Source organism: Eulemur rufifrons, chromosome 3, assembly GCF_041146395.1.
Source record: "Eulemur rufifrons isolate Redbay chromosome 3, OSU_ERuf_1, whole genome shotgun sequence".
Classification (NCBI taxonomy): domain Eukaryota; kingdom Metazoa; phylum Chordata; class Mammalia; order Primates; family Lemuridae; genus Eulemur; species Eulemur rufifrons.
In genome coordinates this window covers 33,193,012-33,213,926 of record NC_090985.1, presented here as the reverse complement: position 1 = coordinate 33,213,926, position 20,915 = coordinate 33,193,012, and the positions used below count along the sequence as shown (strand labels likewise).

General features: G+C 48.1%; 1 protein-coding gene across 1 annotated transcript in view; it reads left to right on the top strand.

The window, feature by feature from the left end:
- TG (thyroglobulin) overlaps window positions 1–20,915 on the top strand; it is a 243,690-nt gene that overhangs the window by 128,149 nt on the left and 94,626 nt on the right. Inside the window, exons 38-41 of the mRNA XM_069465395.1 lie at window positions 3,860–4,079; window positions 5,669–5,762; window positions 8,081–8,240; window positions 14,870–15,072. Coding sequence (XP_069321496.1) covers window positions 3,860–4,079; window positions 5,669–5,762; window positions 8,081–8,240; window positions 14,870–15,072 — 677 coding nt within the window. The remainder of the gene's footprint in view (window positions 1–3,859; window positions 4,080–5,668; window positions 5,763–8,080; window positions 8,241–14,869; window positions 15,073–20,915) is intronic.

Here is a 20,915-nt window from a genome sequence, read left to right as displayed (position 1 = left end):
TCCTGGGAAACTGGACATGGCTGGAGGGACTGTTCAAACATGTGGTGACGGGGTAGGCTGTGGCTTGGTTGGCCAATGTTGTCCTGGGCTAGCTGGCACTCACCTGGGGTGGACTGAAGGAGGGTAGAAAAAACTCCTACTTCTGTATATCACTTTCATTCATTTATTTCTTTGAGTTCTAGAAGCCATCTTGGCCTTTGAGTTTCTTAGTAAAACAATTAAGTAGCTTTTTATTACCACTTTGTAGTTTAGAAAGTTCTTTCATGGGACTTATCTCATTTGGTCCTCATACCAGTCTTGTGAGGTGGCAGGATAAGGCTTTATCCCCATCTCAGAGATTGGGAGACTGCAGCCCAGAGAAGTTAAGTTACTTATCTGGTTTCACACAGCTCGTGATGATAGAGCAGGAACTTGGAGCCAGATCTCCTATCTCGAGATGCAATCCTCTCCACAAAACCACACTGCCTGCCTGCCACATCATAAGCACGTTGGAGAGGGAAGCTGTTCCTGGCTGAGTTTAGTGTAAAAACATGTGGCAAACATTGTGTTAGGTGCTGGGGCTCCTGGGATGAGTCAGGCAAGTGTATAAATCCATTGCTAAGTAAAACTGCTAGGAGCTACAGACTAGGAAACAGGAACTGGGAATCTGGGGGAAGCACCTCACCGCTAGACATGCTTATTGGAGGGAATTAATAACTGTTAAGGTGTTGGCTACACCTGCTATCTTGTCTGCTGGAGCAGGGGCTGCAAATTTTCTCTGTAAAGGGCCAGATGATAAATAGTTGTGGCTGTACAGCTGTATGTTTCTGTTACAACCACTCGACTGCCATTGCAGCATGAAAGCAGCAATAAATATGTCAACCAATAGACATGACTGTGTTCCAATAAAACTTTATTTACAAAACTAGGTAGCAGCTGGATTTGGCTCTATCTCATCTTAGAGCACTGACAGTCCTTCAGTCCTCTCTTGACGCCAGATATACCCTCCTCTTCTGTCCCCTCCTCAACTTTAGCCTTCAAACTATGAGAGTGTCTCCCAGACCTGGAAATGTGTTGATTCCTACGTGCTGAGATCTTAGCCCCTCAATCTCAAGTTTTATCTTCTATATAGCTGGACACTTACATTATTTAGTCAACCTAGTAGATTTTAATAGTATATGTCACGAATAGTATAGCTGATCTGTGTCATAGTTCTGCTGAGACATGTCTTAACATTGAGTTTTGAGTTCTGTAAAACAAATCAGACTGCTCCTCTATTAATTCAGTGTGACTAAAATTCAATGTGAAATGCTCACTTCCAAAAGAAGGTGCATGCACACATGCATCTACATAGATGTCAGCTTTCACTCAGGCATTATGTGTTTGCAACTAATGTTCATAGCCACAGATAATGTCTTTAACCCAGGTAGTCACATGGCCTAAATATATTCTGGAAAGAATCTACCATTTCTGCAAAAGAATTCAAAAGAGAGGACTTCACATCTAACATTTTTTCCATGTTTGATTTCATTTGGTTTGGGAATCGTTGGGCAGCCTCTGAAGGGAGGATTGAATGCCACTGTCCCTGGGAAAGCAGGCTTGCATTCCCTCGAAATTCTTTAGCCTCTGTGTTTGTTCTGGCTTTGCTCCGGCCTTTGGGAGGTGCCACGTCCGTGAAATGTGGCCGTTTTCTGCATAGCAGAAGAAGGTTTTGCCACTGCAGCCGCCATGGTCCTAAGTGCTTGCCTGACACCCTTTGATTTACGATTGTGACAGGAAACCTTGTGAGAAGGAACTGTGGGGGTGAGATCAGTCATGACTTGTGATGGAGGGAGGCTAGATTAAAAAACAGCAACTGTTTCTTTCCGTCCTGAGTTTCCATTTTGAGTTCTAACTCAGATTCCAATGTTTCTGCAACAGAGGTGGTTTCATTTGCTCTTTCTTTTTCTCCCTGCACCACCCCCCCGCCCCCGCCATTCTTTTCTGTCTTCCTTCTACTCATTCGTTCATTCATTCATTCATGTGTTAAACTCCTGCCATTTGCCAGGCACTGGGCTTGGAACATTGTAGGTATTGTTATTTATTCCTGACATTGCTGTGTTGTAGGAGCTGCTATTGTTCCCATGTCACAGGTGGGACAATTGAGGATTAGAAAGATTACAAATTTTTTCCAATAAGTACCTTTTCCATAACATGAAACACAGGTTGACGTGTCTTCCCAGACATCTTCCCAGACCATCTATTGGTTCCATTGCACCATGCTGCCCTGCAGTGACCTGGAAGTCATAAGCAGACATTATACCTGGGTTTCTCAACCTCACAACCCAGTGATGTCTGGGGCCAGAGAATTTCTTTGTTGTATGTTGGTGGGGTGGGACTGTCCTGTTTATTGTAAGATGTTTAGCAACATCCCTGGCCTCTCCCACCAGATGCCAGTAGCATCTCACCCCCACCCTTGTGACAACCAAAAATGTCTCCAGACATGGTCATATGACTCTTGGGGACACAGCCACTTCAAATTGAGAAACACTACATTATACCAAGCTCTTGAGGAATGAATGGATTTCTGCCTGTCTGCCTATCTGCCTGTGTGCTTCCTTTCTCCATACTCCTGTTCAGTCACTACTGTAACTTATATATAATTTATATATATATACACATATATATATGTGTGTATATATATTATATATGTGTGTGTAGATATTATACATATATATATAGAGAGAGAGAGAGAGAGAAACAGAGAGACAGAGACAGAGAAAGCAGAAAGGCTTTGTCTTTCAATCAGCCAAATGTGCAGGTGAGCAGACCAAACCTACCTTTTAGAAATCCTAAGAGACTTCTCGCACAAGAAGTGTCTCTTCAAGAGTGTTTATTGCTTCCTTTGTGCGAGGCTTTAAGTCTTTCGGGGAATCAGACAGGCCTGTCTCAAGTCCCTGAAAATGGCACTTGGCACTGAGCCCGGGCCCAACAAAATTTATTGAATCAATCAATAATGAGTCAATTATTCAATTCAATGAATGAATGAAAATGACCTGAAGGAAACCAGACCAGACTACAGAGAAAGGATGAAGGTTGAGCGGGGAGGGCAGGCCGCACAGTCTTGGCCTTCAGCAAATAGGAGGGAGGGACTCACAGGCAGGGGCACCTGAGCCGAAGAGAGGGGCAGAGCTCTGAGGTGCATTGAGAAAGGTGTGGCTTCGAATCCCACATCACCTTGTAGTCCTGGCAGGTGCTAAGCCTCCACCCCTAAATCTATTTCCTTATCAGTGAACTACAAATATGGGTCCGCAATCCCTTAGCTGCAATTCTGAAATCCAAAAGTTCTAAAAGTTAATATCTTTTTCTAATTTTGCAGCAAACTCATTTGGTGGCAGATCTGACCCAAAATGCCTAAAGAAATGATATGCTTTACTCATCCCTCTTTGGATGAATAATGCATACATTTCACCACATAAACGAAGGCTGATTGCTGTTTGGTGAAGGAGCTGGGCCCCAGACCACCCCGGGAGGGTTGAATATTGTCCGCCATGTGCCCCTCTGTTCTTTCGAAAGGCCCAGGGTGCCGGGGGAGGGGCTGTGGGCCTGGGTGAGCGGCCCCTTGCAGGCCGGTTGGGAAGATCCATGTGTGGAAGGGATCCGTGCTGCACTTTGCACATATCTGATGCCTAATAAAGATCAGCTGTCTTTGCTATTCTTTCTTTTTGTTCTCATTGAAAACTTGACGGACTTAAGTTATGGAGGTCTCAATGAGTTACTGACATTTTCAAGGCACAAAAAGCAGTGATTTTTCCCCCCTTTTGCTTAAAGCATGTTTAGAATGCCAGAGGAGAGAGCACTCACTTCTGCCCCCCACCCACACCCCCTTTCTTCCCCACAGGCACCCCTCTGCTCAGCTATGAGGCATCTGCACCTTCCGTGCCTATTGCCACCCATGGCCGGCTGCTGGGCAGATCCCAGGCCATCCAGGTGGGCACTTCATGGAAACAAGTGGACCAGTTCCTTGGAGTTCCGTATGCTGCCCCACCCCTGGCAGACAGCCGCTTCCGGGCACCGGAGCCCTGGAACTGGACAGGCTCCTGGGATGCCAGCAAGCCAAGGTATGAGTTGAGTGGAGTATGTTTAGTGAATGCCCAGAGAAGCTCTTTCCCATCCTAAGCCATCAAAGTGAGTCTCGGTAGCAGAGCAGTGCATTCTGGTGTGAGCAACATATGAGGGTGAGGGATGTATTAGTTAACGTAGCATTAAGTGCTGTAATAGATACACTCCGAAATATCCGTAACTTAACCCTGTTCCCTTCATGTGAAGTCCATCTCGTGATGCAGGGGCCTGTGTGCTCTGCTGCATGCAGGGATCCATGGACCCAGGCCAAGGGAGGCTCTGAGTTCTTCCAAGGTCCCCTGGATGTTGCTCTGGGAAGGAGAGGCTGTGGAGTAATCAGCAGGAGGTTCCCATGGCCTAGCCTGGAGGTGGGGTACACACACCACTTTACCAGGATTGCAGTGGCCAGGCTCCGCCTCCTGGCCACCTCTGTCTTTAAGGAAGCTAGGAAACACAGCACTAAAGGAAAAGTCAGTGAGCTAATGAAAACCATTGTGAGGATTTCCACCCCCCCCCCACAATATTACAAGTTGTTTTTTTTTTTTAAACACCCATATCTCATCTTCTTCCCTCATCAAAATTTTTAATTTTCCTTTCCATGCATGCGCCACTTTAAATAGTAAACATATTGAAGAACACTTTTGTGATTTTTTTCTACCTGAAGCATGCTCAGAGTACCTGTGAGAAGAGCACCCATTACTACTGCCCTTCTCCTCCCCACCCACTCCTCCCTCCCAGCTGGCATCTCCTGGCTCTGCCTCAGGCAGCTGCACCCTCCATGTGCATTACCACCCACAGCTGATGCTAAGTGGGTCCACAGGCCCATGGCCAGAGTGGTGAGCTAGGAGGCTCTTGAAGTACTCCAGGATAAGGATAGTGAGGGTTCAACCAGGACAGTGGCGGTAGGAAGGCAGAAAGGCATGGCTGTCTGTTCTACCACTGGGAAACCAAAACAACAAACATGCATGAATTAGAACACCTTAAAACGTTAGGATGTACCCATTTGTCGGATGAGGTGATCCAGAGACATAGGTCTTGAGTGGAGAGTGATTGCAGAGTGTGGGTCACTGCAGCCCAGGGGTTAGGTGATATTCAAGTCACCTGTTGGGTGGCTGACCACCATGCTGCTGTTAGGCATGGCCTCAGCTGTGGTCTCAGCTCTTATGGTAGGACATGCTCAAACCAGCACCCCGGGACTCGGTACTAGAGTAGGATACAGGTCAGACATCCCTTCCAGAGAAAGGTCTACACACTGGAGCAAGGAAGAGCAATGGTCCCGAGAGGCTTCCATTGTCCTCTGCTCTATCCTGGGCTGTTGGGTCAGCACCCTTCTCTCTGGGCTGGTGCATTGTTCCTGGGAAACATTCCTCCACAGGCCAGTGGCCAGAGAGTGAGGGGCATCCTGTTGTTTCTTCCACGGACTGGCCAATCCCATTTCTGGAAGCTGCCTAATTTCCACCAAGCTGGTGGGACACCAAGCCTTCGGAGTGGGGTGGTGGGCTCTGGCCATAGGCAACAGGTCAGGAAGGGAGATGGGGCATGTGCCCTTACCTGTTTCTCCTGGAAGTCACACGGTCTGTATCTGCAGGGCCAGCTGCTGGCAGCCGGGCATCCTAACACCCATGTCTCTGGAAGTCAGCGAAGACTGCTTGTATCTCAATGTGTTTGTCCCTCAGAACCTGGTGAGTCCCAAAGCACTTGCTCTGTCTGCCCTGAGAACTCTCCCCTTGGAAATTGACTGTCCCCCAGTGCCAGCACTGTCCGCTCACCTCCCCAGTGGCCCACAGAGCCCGTGCCCCTTCAGTGCTGCCTGCGGCTGGCTCTGAGCTTTGTGGAGCCTGGGTAGGAGAATGAGCACAGGGTCCTCCAGCTTCGTGTGTGGCCGCATGTGCTCCTGCCCACGTCCTCACCCACCGCACCACATGGGGGGGATGGCACACGTCAGACGTTCTAAGGGCCTGTGACAGGCGTGGCACTGTTCTGGGAGGGGCACAGCTGTGAACCAGAGCCCTTGTGAGGCTTATGTGTTAGAGAGAGGGGCAGAAATAAATAGATAAACAAATAAATATTGACTAATTACAGTATTAATAAGCACTGTGAAGAAAAATAAGCAGGGCAAGGAGATACCAAGTGACAGGAGGTGTCAGCAGGGGATCCTGAGGTGACACTTGGCACAGGGGCATGGAGGAAGGAGGGTGCTGAGACATGCAGCTACACAGGGGTTGGGATGAAGGCCGCAGCCTTGGAAGGCTTTGGGCTGGGGAGGGAGGAGCCCAATTCAAATGAGTCTGCCAGTGAGGAAATGGGGTGCTTTCCTTGGAAAGACCCTTCCAGAAGCATTTTTCTGGAACTTTCCTTATGGACTCTTGTTTGAGGCAGAAGAGGGGTGAGGTTTTGGCTTTGACCTTAAATCCAGTTATGCCTGTTTGAAGGCCTATATCTGCCTGAGTAGTTGCCACAATCCCGGTGCTGAGTGTTTGGGTCTCCTGTTTAGGGGCAAGGGCCAGAGCTCCCCATGAGAGAAAGAGGAAATGGTGAGCTTGTCCTCTAAAGACCACCAGTGTGGCTACACAGTAGAAAGGAGAGCATCATTTGCAATACCAGTTTGTAAACTGGAAAGAGCTAGTCTCTGGTGTGTACTGAAGGTGCTTTCTCCTTGAAGAGGGAAAGAGCTGGTGGGGTTTGTTATGCCTCATAGGGTCCATATTACATAATAGAGTCATACATATTCAGCAGGTTTGGGGGGAAGCTATACATATCTATGAGGGGACTCAAGCTCATGCACAATGGGTAAACATGTATATAACATACATCTTGTGTTCAGTTCGGGGTGGGGATTAAGCATTAAAATGAGATAGATTTGGGCTCTTTACACGGAAAGATGAGCTATAGGACACACAAAACAGTTTGTGCACAGCCCCTATAATTTGAGTGATACAGGCTAAGGGTCTGCAGGCTGGTCCTTTGTCTGATCAGGGCTGTAGTGGTCTGAGCTGTAAATCAGAGATAGAAAGGGGCTGATCATTTTCCTCATAGCTCCTATTGTTAGAGGGTCTAGAAAGAGTGTGGTTTTCCTTGTAGCCATAGGAATTTAGGAAGTTGCCATGTCAGCTGAGCCCTGAACCCTCAACCTGTAAGTAACTTTTGCTTCCTTAACGTTAGGGTCCATGGTCTGTCTTAGTGGATAAAGGGGCATCTATTTTGATCTCTCAGATCACAGGTTTTAGGAAACATGAGTTTCTGAGGATGCAGACCTAGTCAGTGTACAGGGGTCCAATCCCATGGCAAGTGTGACAAGCCTGCCTCTTGCTGGTCCGCAGGCTACTAGCAGTGAGAGCAACTGCACTTCGGAGGTTTGGCCCCAGGTCTGCAGTGAGCTGCCATCTCTGCCACTTGCTTCCTCTGCAGTGTGAGCTCAGCATCTCCACCTTCTGTGAGCCTCAGTGTCTTTATCTGTAAAATGGGGCTTGATGGTTTGCTCAGGCTGCCATAGCAAAGTACCGCAGGCTGGGTGGCTTAAACACAGGAATTTATTTTCTCACAATTCTAGAGACAGGAGTTCAAGGTTAAGGTGTCAGCAGGACTGGTTCACTCTGAGGCCTCTCTCTCCTTGACTTGTAGATGGCCATCGTCTCCTCCCTGTGTCTTCACATGGTCTTCCCTCTACACCTGCTGTGCCTTGGTCTCCCCCCCTTGTAAGGACACCAGTCCTGCTGGACTAGGGCCCACACTTATGACCTCACTTTACCCTCATTACCTCATTAGGCCCTATCTCAAAATACAGTCACATTCTGCAGTCCTGGGGACCAGGACTTCAATGTATGTATGGGGGGACACAGCTCAGCTCATCGCACGGGGCTAAGTGTGCCCACAGGGCAGAGTCGACAGGGGGAGCCGGCATAGACCCAGAATCCGGCTCCTAGCGTGGGAACGGCCTCACCAAGCTCTTGCAGGTGAAACAGGCATCACTTCCTCTAGCCGTGTTTCTCCCACCCCACAGGCCCCTAACGCGTCGGTGCTGGTGTTCTTCCACAACACCATGGAGGGGGAAGGGAATTCAGGATGGCCAGCTGTCGACGGCTCTGTCCTCGCTGCTGTTGGTGACCTCATCGTGGTCACTGCCGGCTACCGAGTGGGTGCCTTCGGCTTCCTGAGTTCCGGTGAGTTGCTGACCCCTGAGCCAAGGCTCAGCCCCTTCTTCCTAAAGCTCCAGCCCCTCACTGACCCTGCCCCTCCTCCAGCACAGCTAGGCACACAGTGGAGATTCCAGCATATTCTGAGACCTTCCATCGATGCTGACACCTGTGGATGAGAACAATAGCTGCCACTTATTGAGAACTTACTGTGTGTCTGAAGCTGTTCCAAGTACAGCCATGGGTGTTAGCCTGTGTGTGCGTGTGCACATGTACACATATGTGTGTGTGTGCACATGTGTCTGTGTGTGCATGTGTGTGTGTGTGTGTGTGTGTGTTGAAGAGGAAATTGAGGCCCAGGGAAGGTAGAAACTGGCTCAAGGTTATACAGTTAGGAAATAGCAGAGCCAGGATTCACCAGGGCTGAACTTGCTCCAAGAGTGGGTTTTTGCTCTCCTGCTCACGGGGAAGCCATCTGCCTTGGAGTGAGGGCTATATAAATAGTGATTTCCCACCTCCTTTAATTCTGGCCTCACTTGGGAATATTCTCCTGTCCCATACCCAGACACAGCCCTGTTCATCACCCTGGCTGTGCCTCCATCCTCCCCACCGACCACCAGGGCAGAACTGAGCCCTGGACTGACCCCAGCATCCTCCACCCATGTCTTCTCCTCCATCTCCAGACACCATGAGGGGTAGCAGAGGTGTCAGGCCTCAGTGGCAGAGAGAGGACACACTGGCCTTGGAATCTGAAGAGCCAAGGGCCAGCTCTGCGACTTGTTGGCTGTGGCACCTCAGACAAAGCCCTTCCTTTCTCTGAGTATCAGTTTTCTCCTCCAGAAAATGGGAATAATTTTACCCAACTTCTGTAGTTACTGTGTGTTCAGGTGGGGGGAAACCTGGGAAGTGCTTCAGAGACTGTAGTGTGTTGTACAAGCCCTCAAGGATGGAGACTAACTTCATCTTTATTTAAAAAGCGTCTCGTTGAAGACCTGGAATGTTTTACATGCTAAGTAGGCGTGGGCAGGTGGGAGTGATCTACAGAGGACTAGGATGTCTGGAGGGTGGCGGGTTTCCAAAGGAGCTGAGTGACCACATGGCATGAGGCCTTGGTGCCGCAGTGAAGATTCTAGGCCTGGACCACAAACAAGAAGATATCAGGGTTCGGAAACAGGCAAGAAGTTAGGCCAATAAGCAACCAGATGCCAGCGTGGGAGTCGGGGATGATGAACACATTTCAGATTTTCCTTTAGAGATAGTGGGGTCAGCTGGGAATCCAAGAGTGGATACAGCTTCCCCCTTCCTGGCCTCTGTTCTCTGTCTTGGAGAGTCTGGGTCCCTCATTGGACCTTTCCAAATCCCAGTTTTCTCACCAGTAAAACAGGGAAATTATCCCCACCCTCTTTCAGATGTATGTGGTGTTGAGACACCAATATGCTGACTGGGGTTTTGTGGAAGCTTTTTGGAGAGTATAGATAATTTTTCACATGTGAGTTTATTTTCTTTTTTAAAGAGAGAAAACTCTTTGCCTGGGGTTTCTTTGTTCTTTTTGAACATAACATGATTTGTTAAGTCAGGAGCCCCTGTCTCTGCAGAGGCGGTGACATGCAGGACGGGTCCTGTTGGAGGCCCGTGGAGCTTTCCCAGGCCTGACTGACTTTTTGGCTTAGAGCATTTCTAGACAGAAGAGAGCGACTTTCCATATGTCGTCTGTCGCTGAGCGGGTGGAGGATTTTGATTTCACGGAGTGTAATCTCGTTGCGAATTCATGTGTTTCTGGAGAGGCAAACTCATTTTGGCTGCTGACAGGGGCAGCCTGTGGGGAGGTGACGGAAGCTTCCAGAACACTCAGCTCCACTCATTCCTGACTGGCACCAATGCTGCCTGTTCGTTTTGCTCAAGGGAAAACTATCGCAAGAGAGAAGGAAGACTGCACTGAGGGAGCGCCTCTCCTCACCAGGTCTTTCTCCCGGATGCCCCGCCTGGCTCTCACAGAGCTGCAAGGCCGGCAGCGTGGCCATGTCACAGATGAGACAGCGAAGCTCAGTGGGACTTTATCACCCACGGTCACATGTGGCAGCCTGGGTGCTAAACTCCGATGGTTGAACAGTAACAAGAAATACGTGTTGCAGCTTGCTCCCTCAGATGTCTAGAAACGCCCTTTGGTGCCTTGTTCCTCAGTTGTACAGAGCAGGGTGGGTCTTTAGCCACAGGCCATTTTCTTTGCTTTGTTTAGGAGCCCTTGTAGCACGTCCTGCATTCCCAAAGAGCTTTTGGGTCTGTTGCATTGCACTTCCCTGCAGTTTGCCCTGAGAGGGGAGCAAAGATGTTAGTGTCCTCATCAATCGGTCAGGAAACTGAGTCACAGAGACAGGACACCGGGCAGAGGACAGCAGAGCCGTGATAGGGACGCAGGCCTCCTAGCTGCAGAGGAGCCGGTTCCTGCCCACCTCCTGCACACTTGGTGACCAGGCTCTGCGGAGCAGCGCTGGAAGCCGGTGTTCACCTCCTCGAGGAGAAAGGGGCAGGCCCCTGGCCTCCGTTAATCCCCCTAGTAAACCTGTGGCACAGATACATCATCCATCCCTTTTTCCATTAAAAAAAAACAACCAGTAGATTTTGCTGTTTAGAGCTAGTTTAAATTTACAGAAAAATTAAGCTGAAAGTACAGAGAGTTGCCAAACACTCCCTCTTCCCTGCCCTTGGTTTCCCCTGCTGTTGTTAATATCATGCCCTGGGTAGGCACATTTGTTACACTTGATGAACCAGGAGGGATATTTTATTATTCACTGACGTCCATAGTTTACATTAGAGCTGGTGCTCTGGGTTGTGCATTCTCTGGGTCTTGCTGAATGCATGACGTTCCGTGTCCACTGTTGCACTACCCTACAGCAGAGTTTTATTGACTTACAGCTTCCTTGTGCTCCTCCTATTCATCGCTTCCTTTTTCCATTTTAAACAGTTGCAAACTACAGTTCAGAACACAGGTCTGGGAAGAGCTGGTCGTGCTGAGTGCCAGCCTCGGCCTGGGGTCCTGGACGCAGTGCAGCTTTGCATCTGAGCAGGACGGGGGCCGAGAGCTGCTCTGTCGCTCCGTGGGGCTCTGGGCAGTTCCTCCCTTCCGCCTCCCATCGCAGGCTGCCCATGCGTCAGCGGAAGATGCCGACACGTGTGGGGCAGCTTCCATGAACTGGGGCACATGAAAGACAAGCACCAGGACCTTGCCTGGCACCTAGCAGGGCTCACACATGTCAATCCTTCTTTCTTCCCCCAGACAGGGGCTCTTTCAGGGCAGGGCTGTGTTTCGTCATTTCTCAGCCCAGCATCTGGCCAGTCGTGGGCACAAAACTGCCTCTTAATGGCAGCTGCAGCCGCCTTGTCATTTATTGCGTCAGACAGAGTAGCTGCTGTGTGTGATCTCATCTCATAATGTGCTGCAGCATCTGCCGCTGTGTCCCAGTGAGAAGACAGTCCCCTAGAGCCCTGTGCTCCAGAGGCTGTTTTCGAAAGAGATGAGAGAAAGATGAAAACAGAAGCCTGTGCCTCCCTGAGGCCGGCTAGACAAACTCGGCTCTCTGATGAGGAAGGGCAAGCTCAGCACAGTATTTAAAGGGAGCCTCTGGTCCTGTTGAAATGAGCTGTGGGAATAAACAGTGAGGTGTCCCTGTTGTGCCAGGGGAGGCCATTTTCCTAAGCCTGGGTCCTGCAGGCCGGATAGACCCCAGGGGCATCTGGCAAAGCCATGCAGGGAGGGGAGGGGGAGCAAGGGAGGCGAGGGTGGACAAGGCGCTTACTCACTGGCCCTCCAAGGTCGTGGCGGTGGAGGAAGTGTGCTTTGGCCAGGGAGCCAGACAGAAGGCCTGGCTGCCAAAGGTGACCACGCAGTGCATGACCTCATCGTCCCTGGGACACTCGGAGGCTTGTGGAGACAGTCTGCTGTCCTTCCTAAGCAGAAAGTCAGGCATGGAGTGCGGCCCCTGGGGGCACCCGTCACAGGGGCTGTTCCTGCTACTGAAGACAGGACAGGCCCTGCTAAGAGCATCAGTGAGATAATGTTAGGACCTGAACCTGTTCTATTTTATTAAAAAGTTAATCTGCTATAGCACTTTATGCCAGGCTCTGATTTGTGTCCTTTTGCAAATATTAGCTAATTTATTCATCACAACAACCTAATGAGGTAGGTGCTATTTTCATCCCCATTTTACAGATAGGGAAAACCAAAGCACACAAACATAAATAACTTGTCCAGGGCCCCACATGGCTAGTCAGCGGTGGAGCTGGGACTGCAGCCAGCTGGTCTGGCTCCATAGCCACCATGCCATGCTGCCTCTTATCCATGTGCATTGGCAAGACCTGGTTGAGGACCTACTGTGAGCCCAGAACTGCACTAAGGGGCTTCTGCCAATGGAGCTGTTGAATGTGTGCTGGCTGGTCTTGATCCGATGGGTAGGAACCTGGAGGTGGCAGGGTAGATCAAGGTGGGCAGGGTGGATGGGATAAGTGTTATCATAAGTCCAGAGCTTCCATTCACATCATCTCCCCACCAAGCTGTAGCCCCTGGGCAGCCCAGAGGAGCCCTCTCCTGTCCTGCCCACCAGGGCCAAGCCTTCATGCACGTTAATCTGCAGTGCAGTGTGTGCTTGTGGCAAGACTGAGCGAGATGGGACCTGAGCAGGCCCTGAGCATGAGAACTGGGGCTGGGCCACAGCAGACTGCAGCAGCGTGGACCTGGGCACGGCAGGCGGCCTCTGGGCAGTGATGGGGACCCAGACTGCTCCGACAGGCTGACGGCACATCTTAGCGGGTCTGAACAGCCAGGAAGATGTTCAAACTTGATACAGCAGGAATGGGGGAGTTACAAAGGCTCTTTGAGCAGAGATAGTTCCAGAAATAGAGCACTTACATTTTTTAATGTGCATCATTGATTTTTCAACAAATGTTTGTTGAATTGGATTGAGCATTCATTGTGAATTAGGATTTGAGTGCCAACTTGATCTCAAATTTACTTTTTGCATCTAAACAAACTCTTTCCTCCTTAAGTTTTAATTTCATCACCAGTAAAAGAAAGGGTTGAACTAGACTTCCCAGACTATAATTGCTTGTTAACTGCCTTCTGAGTGAGTGTCTGAGGCTGTGTGCCCGCGGGGCAGCACCTAGCACGGTGCTGGCTCCAGCTGGAGCCCAACTCGCACTGGTCTGATGAGGGGCCCTGGAGCACACCCTCACCTCTGACCTCCCGGGAGTGTGACCCCAGAGGTCAGTACTGGCCCTGCTCCTGCAGTGGAAAGCTAAGCTTATATACGGGAAGTGAGAGTCAGGAATGTCCCCCCTTCCCCATCATCACTGGAAATGCAGGCCACGGACATCACCTCCCAGATCTGCAGGATTTGGTCCCACTTGGTCAGCACCCTGCTTTCCTGGGCTCCCTGAGACCTTGGGGGAAACAAACACGTTCATCCTAACAAATGGAACATGCGTGCAATCCGGAAAAGTTCACAGCGGGGACCATGTCCTACCAATGGCTTCACCAATCCCCAGAACATGAAACACATTTGAAGACATTCTGAATGTCTCCCCAGCTGGAAGGATAATTTGTGTTGTTATGCACCTGAGCTGGTGTTCTCTTCAGCTTTGTGAATACTAGACTGGAGAATCAGGATGCAAGGTTTTTTTCTATTTTTTTCTCTGTTTTTCCTATTTGAGAATATGGAGTCTTGTCAGTGGTTTCTCACTGGATACTGAATCCTGTTAATCACAACTCTGGCGCCCTGTGGGGAAATGTGAGGGGCTGGAGCTCTGGGCGTGGTCTGAGCTGCCAGTGGACGTTCACTTGACAGTCATCAGCGTGTGGGTGTCATGGAAGCTGTGAAATCTGTTTCTTAGAGCAAAGTCAGAAAAGAAGGATGGGAACTTCAGTCCAGATGAGAATGTGGTTTAGTGATTCAAGGTTTTTAAAGGAGGACAAGTTAGCGGAATAGCTTGCCAAGGAGCATCCACTGAATTCACAGGACAATCAGAAGGGTGTGGGCATGTAGTGTCCCAAAAAGCTAAGGAGAAGAGCATGTTTTTTCTGCACTTCTTTGTGTCTGAATCATTTCATTAAAAAAAAATAGTACTGGGTTTTCAATGAATGTTTATTGACTTCCATGAAAAAGGAAAGAAATCAGTTCAATTGCATGATATTAAAGACACAGAAGACGAGGCAGGGGGAGGAATGGGATCCAGAGCCCCAGCCTGGCCTGGCCACTGTCCGGGACAGCCACATGCCGCGGGGTCCAAGCTGTGGGGCAGGGAGTTCCCCTCCTTCCCGCGGACCAGCCGAGCTGGTTGGTGGAACTGCACATGCATTGCCTCTAATCTGAGCAACTGCCCGCATCTAATGATGGGGAAGCCGTGACCCAGGGAGGTGAAGGGATGTGTCCGAGGTCTCCTAGCTGGCAAAGGCTAATGCTAGAATTCAAGCCTAAGTGTGTCTGATTTTGAAGCCCATGTTCTTCCCATTGTCCCTCACTATATTTGGAACCCACAGTCCTGACCTGTAGGACAAGAGCCCAGGTCCCCGGGAGGAGCCACATGCCTGGCATAGATAGCACCATGAGTGTTAAATCCGAGGTTGCAAAATCACAAAGGGTAAATGGCTTTCCTCTTTTCTGAAGGGTCAGGAGAGGTGAGCGGCAACTGGGGGCTGCTGGACCAGGTGGCGGCTCTGACCTGGGTACAGAACCACATTGGAGCATTTGGCGGGGACCCTCGACGTGTGTGCCTGGCAGCAGATCGTGGCGGGGCTGACGTGGCCAGCATCCACCTTCTCACAACCAGGGCCACCAACGCCAGACTCTTCCGGAGGGCTGTGCTGATGGTGAGTCTCCAGCTCTCTCTTCAGTCTTACTGCAGATGCTGTTGGGGAGGTGGTTCTCCCCAGATGGCTTCAGTTGCTTGGGTTTTCCTCATCCTTTGTCCTAAGTATGGATCCTGCTTATCCTTCCATGTGCTTGTGATTGCAGGATGCTGCAGGGCTCCCTGAATACTTTCCGCTCATGCCAAATTCTAGGTGGTGAAGTGTTTTGTTTCCTGGGAGTGACTCATTAGTGTTCAGTGGTGTGAACCATCCATTACCTCCCCTGTCAACAAATGATAGTTAAGAAGAGAAGTCACTACTCATGATTCTACTGGATGGTCTGAAGTGATTATGGTGATGATGATGATGATACAATGATGTTGTTGATGACAATGATTAGGATGATATAATGATGTTGATGATGACAATAATTAGGATGATATAATGATGTTGATGATGACAATAATTAGAATGATATAACGATGTTGATGATGATGATGGAAGGAATAACCTGGTTGGCCACAGCATAAGCCCTGATGTTTGTTGTTCTGATATTAATTAGTTCATAATGTTTTTGTGCATCCAATTAGTGCCAGGTGTGCTGTGCTAGGTGCTGGAAATGCCATGATAAATAATACATGTCCCAGTTCTTAGGAAGCTTGTAGTTACTGAGGGTGGGGGACAAAGACTTAAAGCAGATATTTAAAGGGAAGACCCCAACCAAGCACAGGGGATGGAGTGAGTGTGGAGGAACACATCCCTGGAGAGGGACTGTCTGAGTTAAATGCTGAAGGCTGTGTAGACATTTAGCTACAGGCAGAGTCCTGGCAGCAGGGAGAGCTTGGAGGACAGGGCCCTGGTGGGCAGCAGCATGGAGGCAGATAGGGGCCAGACCACCCTGAACAGCTTGGGTTTTATCCTGAGTGCCTGGGGAGCCTTCAAAGGGGTTTGTCTGTTTGTTTGTTTCATTTTTATGATTTTAACTATTTTAAAGTGTCCAGTTCAATAGCGTTAAGTACATTCCCAATGTTGTGTGACCATCACCACTATCCACCACCAGGACAGAAGCTATGTATTCATGAAACACTAACTCCCCACTCCCCATCTCCTCAGCCCCTGATGACCTCTATTCTACTTTCTGTCTCTAGGAATTTGCCTGTTCTAGGTACCTCACACTAGTAGAATCATACAAGATTTGTCCTTTTGTGTCTGGCTCATTTCACCTAGAATAATATCTCCAAGATTCATCCACGTTGTAGCATGTATCAGGATTTCTTTCCTTTCTAAGGCTGAATAGTATTCCATTGTGCAGATAGACTACACTTTATTCATCCAGTCATCTGTTGACAGACATTGGGTTGTATCCTTTCCTAGGGTGAGCAGTGCCGCTACGAACACTTGTTTGCCGTCAAAATGTTTTTAAGCAGGTGGGAAACTTGCTTAGAGCAGCCCTTCAGAAAGACTTCTATTAGGGTGGGATTGAGGATGGAGTTAAGAGGGGCAACACTGGAGAGAGAGAAAGTGACTATGAGGTCCACCATGGAGAACCACTGAGACCTACATCATTGACTGGAGCCCTCATCATTAACCTGCTAGCAATAAGATCACATGACTGCACCCCAGCCTTGCCCAGCCTTTCTGGGATCCAAACCCCTGATCACAGGACAGAAGAAGTACCGTTGCATAGGGCTTTAGGAATAAATGATGCTAGATGGCATTGTCACCATTCCAAACAGAAAGCAGTGACACCTGTCACTCCATCTCTCTCTGTCAGGCGCAGTAGCCTTTATAGTTCCTTGGAGTCCATACTCTGTTCTGCCTCCTGCAGGCCCTGTCCTTTGTGTGGAGCACTTTTCTCCCAGCCCCCTCTTTGCCTGCCCTTCTTGTCCTTTAGGAAAGCCTTCCCGGCTTTTCAGCCTAGAACGGGCTCCCTGTCTATGGCTTGTGCTGCTTGTACTTCTGCACAGCATTTCCCACGATTTCCATCAGTCAGTAATCGCTCTTAGGGCCAAGGCTGCCCCCTCACAAGGCTGTGAGCTCCAGCAGAGCAGGGTGTGTGCCTGGCTCTCCACAGGGCCCCGGGCACCCACACAGCACGGCCTGCAGTGAGTGGATGCTCCATAATTAACATGGCGGCAACGAGCAGATGGCTGCGGGAGTGTTCAGATGTTGTTCTTGGGGACCCGGGACCCACAGCTGGCTTCAGTTCCCTCCCTCCCACCTCTTCCTCGTGTTCCTTGTCCTCTGATTCCAATTTTCTTCACTCTGTCTCTCTGAAGTTGGTCCATCTCAGTGGCAGGAGATTTGAGCACAAATATCTTTCAATTCCTGGTGTTGAAAATAGATTATCCTGCTTTGGGTTGATCCTAGAGGGATTTCTCCAGGGCTCTCTCAGAAATCAGACACTCACTAGGACCCAGAAGATGCTCAGAGTACCTTCTAATAGGCCTAGAAGACAGATTTTTCTTTTTGAAGGTTTAGGTGTTTGGGGAATTTCAAAACCTAATCTGTTTTAACAAATGGCAGCGTATTTAAAAATAAACCCTCCCGTCTGTTTTAGTCATTTGGAAGCAGATTTTACAACTGCTCCCAGCAGTCTTTGGGATGCATGTGAAATTATTTGGAATCAAGAGAACTAAAATACTTCAATATATTAGCAGTTCTTAAATGTGTTCTTTACCAACAGATGTTCGGGGGAATGAATGTGAGTTGGAAATTTATTCTTGGATAAAATCTTAAGTCTCTCTGCAAATCTTGGGTCCAGAACTGTTGAAACATTGGCCAAGAGAAATTCTGGTGATGATAATTAATAACCTATTATCATTTAGCACATCGGAGACCACAAAGCACTTTCAATATCTCATCTCATAGATTCCTCACATTGATTGGCATGGGGTCTTTATTTTATTTTTAATCTAGAGATAAGAAATGTGATGCTCAGAGAAGTTCAGTGAACTGCCAAAGAACACACAGCAAAGGGGTGCTGCATTAGGGTCTAGAACATCAAGCCAACTCATGTGTTTTCCCACTCTTTATGAGGCTGCTGTTCCAGGAACTTGGGACTCAGTTGGGGTCTTAAGGTGTAAGAGAAAGAGCCCAAGGCTAGAATCAGATAGGCCTGCATTAAGATCTTGGTCTTGGAGGAAACCTTTCATCTTTCATTCTTCACCTATAAAATTAAATCAGTATGATTAATTCTATCTCTCAAGGTCTTAAGATGCTGTCATGACATGAGTGTTGCAAAGTGTCCTGCACACCATACAAACTCAAGACATCCAAGTCCCCCCTTCCCTTGCCAAGGGAAGGGAACTCCAAACAAATGCAAGTCCAAGGACATTTCACCTGTCCTGGGGCCAGGTCAGACGAGGAAGGGAGGCTTCTTGCAAACATGCATTCTGGCTCTGCACCCAGCCAGTTTTAAGAGAAGACAGAGGAGGTCAAGTTCTCTGTGGTATGATTCTTGGGACACAGAAAACATTTTCCTTGCTGTCCTGTAACATTGCCCCAATTCTGTGTTCCTCAGGGGGATTCATAGCCTCATGAGTTGGCCTCAAGCTAAACTTTCCCATCTCCTTTCTTGCTCCCCTCCTGCATGAACCCTGTGTGAATCCCACACTCTAGGCTCACCAGCTATCTTCCTTCCTCCCTTCCTAGGAAATGCCATGCCTTCTTCTAGGCCCTTCCATCTCTCTTCTGTGGTCAGCATGTCTAGTATCCACCTGGAAAGTTCCTCCCATCCTTTGGCTCAGGTGAAAGGAGCCTCCAAGCCTTTCCTCGCCTCTCAAAACAGAAAGAATCTCACCTTAGTAAAAAGGCTTCTGTTTAGCAATTTTTAGAAACTTTATCTTATTTTGCATGCTTACAACTTTTCTCTTATTCCAATTCTATGGTGGTTTGGGCCCAGAGTACAGTTTTCCATTGTTTGCAGAGACAGGATCTCACTCTATGGCCCAGGCTAGAGTTCAGTGGCATGATCATGGCTCACTGCAGTCTCAAACTCCTGGGCTCAAGTGATCCAACTGCCTCAGCTTCCCCAATAGCTGGGGCTACAGGTACATACCACCATGCCCAGCTAATTTTTTATCTTTATTTTTTGTAGAGATGGGGTCTTGCTTATGTTGCCCAGGCTGCTCTTGAACTCCTGGCCTCAAGCAATCCTCCTGCCTCAGCCTCCCAAAGGCTGGGATTACAGGCATGAGCCACCATGCCTGTCCTGTTTTTTATTGGTTTTGAAACATATCTCCTAATGTGAATGCCCTCCCCATATTTTCTAGTTCATACATACTGGCGTAGGGAAATGAGTTGATTCAACAATTTGCTGAGCCCTTTCATCATGTCTAATGGTTTCATCGGGTTTTCCATGAAGTTACCTCATCATCTGCAAAGAATAGCAGGTTTATTTCTGTACCTGTTCGAGCAAAATGCTCAGCTACTGCTATAACAAGAAAACCCATCACTAAAGCAGCTGAAAGAATAAATAAGTTCATTTTTTCCTCTTTGTCTTTCTCATATCATTTCCCAAGGTGAGCAGGCCAGGTGTCTCTTGACCACTGGGCCCTAGTTTCTTCTAAGTGTTTCTCTGCCATCCCTTGGGGACTTGTCCTCACCTGCAGGGTTGAGTCTGGGCTTCCAGGGGTTCCAGAAAGCAGGGAGGGTATGGAGAGGGTGGAGGGCTACCTCTTACTATCTTAGGGCTTTGCTGGGAAGGACACATTCCCTCCTGCCGGCACAGTGACAAGCGGAGCTGTGTTTGAATTGCTTTTGTTCTCCTTCTTTGTCTTTCTTGGTCATACTTATTCATGTTTTTTGTCTATCACATTAATCTTACTGTTTACACAATTGTTTTTCTTTTTAAAATCTTCTCTATGGTTATATTTTAAAAACGTTATTTCACTAATGTCTGCCCTTATCATTATCCTCTCTTTTCTTCTTGTGTTGTTCTTTCAGCTTCTTCAGCTGAAAACTGACCTCATTGCTTTCATTCTTTGTTTGCTAATCAATGTATTTCAGGCAATAAATTCTCCTCTTACTATTTTATTAGCTATGCTCCAGAAATTTTGAAAAGTAGCAATATGTCATTTATTTTTTCTTGCATTATTCTTAACCCAAGGATTTTTTTTTTTTAGATTTTATTAAATAGATCCCTAGAATTCTTATGCATCCTTTTGCTATTAGATTTCCAATTGTATTGCATTATTATCACAGAGCGTGAGCTGGAAGATGCTGACTCTGAAATTTATTAGGACTTTCTTGGTGACCTAATGGAGTCCCCATTGGTTGTCAGAAAAGTTATATAGTGTTATCAAAATCTATCTACCTATCTATTTATATACTTTGCTTAGTCTATCAGTTTCTGAGATTTTTGTATTAAAATCTCCAAATAAAATTATTGATTTATCTATTTGTTCCTATAATAGTTACTTAATGTATTTTGAAACCATATCATTCCATTAAGAGGTTGCAATCGTTATATCTTCTTAATGTATTGTTCCTTTTGTAATATCTTTTCTCTTATGTAATTTATTTTCACCTTACATTCCATTTTGTCTCAAAATGCAACACAGGTTTTCCTTTTGTTCATTTTTGCATGAAAATTTTTCCACCCCTTTATTTTCAACCTCTCTTCTCCTTTCCTTTTAAGTATGTGTCAAGTAAACAATACAAGGCTGGAATGTTAAAAATTCACCCTCCAGAGTGATCTTTGAAACATATCAATGAGATGGTATCACTCCCCTACTGGGACCCTCCCAGTGGGCCCCCAATTCTCCTACAAATACCATGAGCCCCTCCCTCTCCCCTCCAGGGCCCTGCAGGACCTACCTGCCTCCTCCCCTGGCTCACTCAGCCCGGCCACCTGCCCTTCT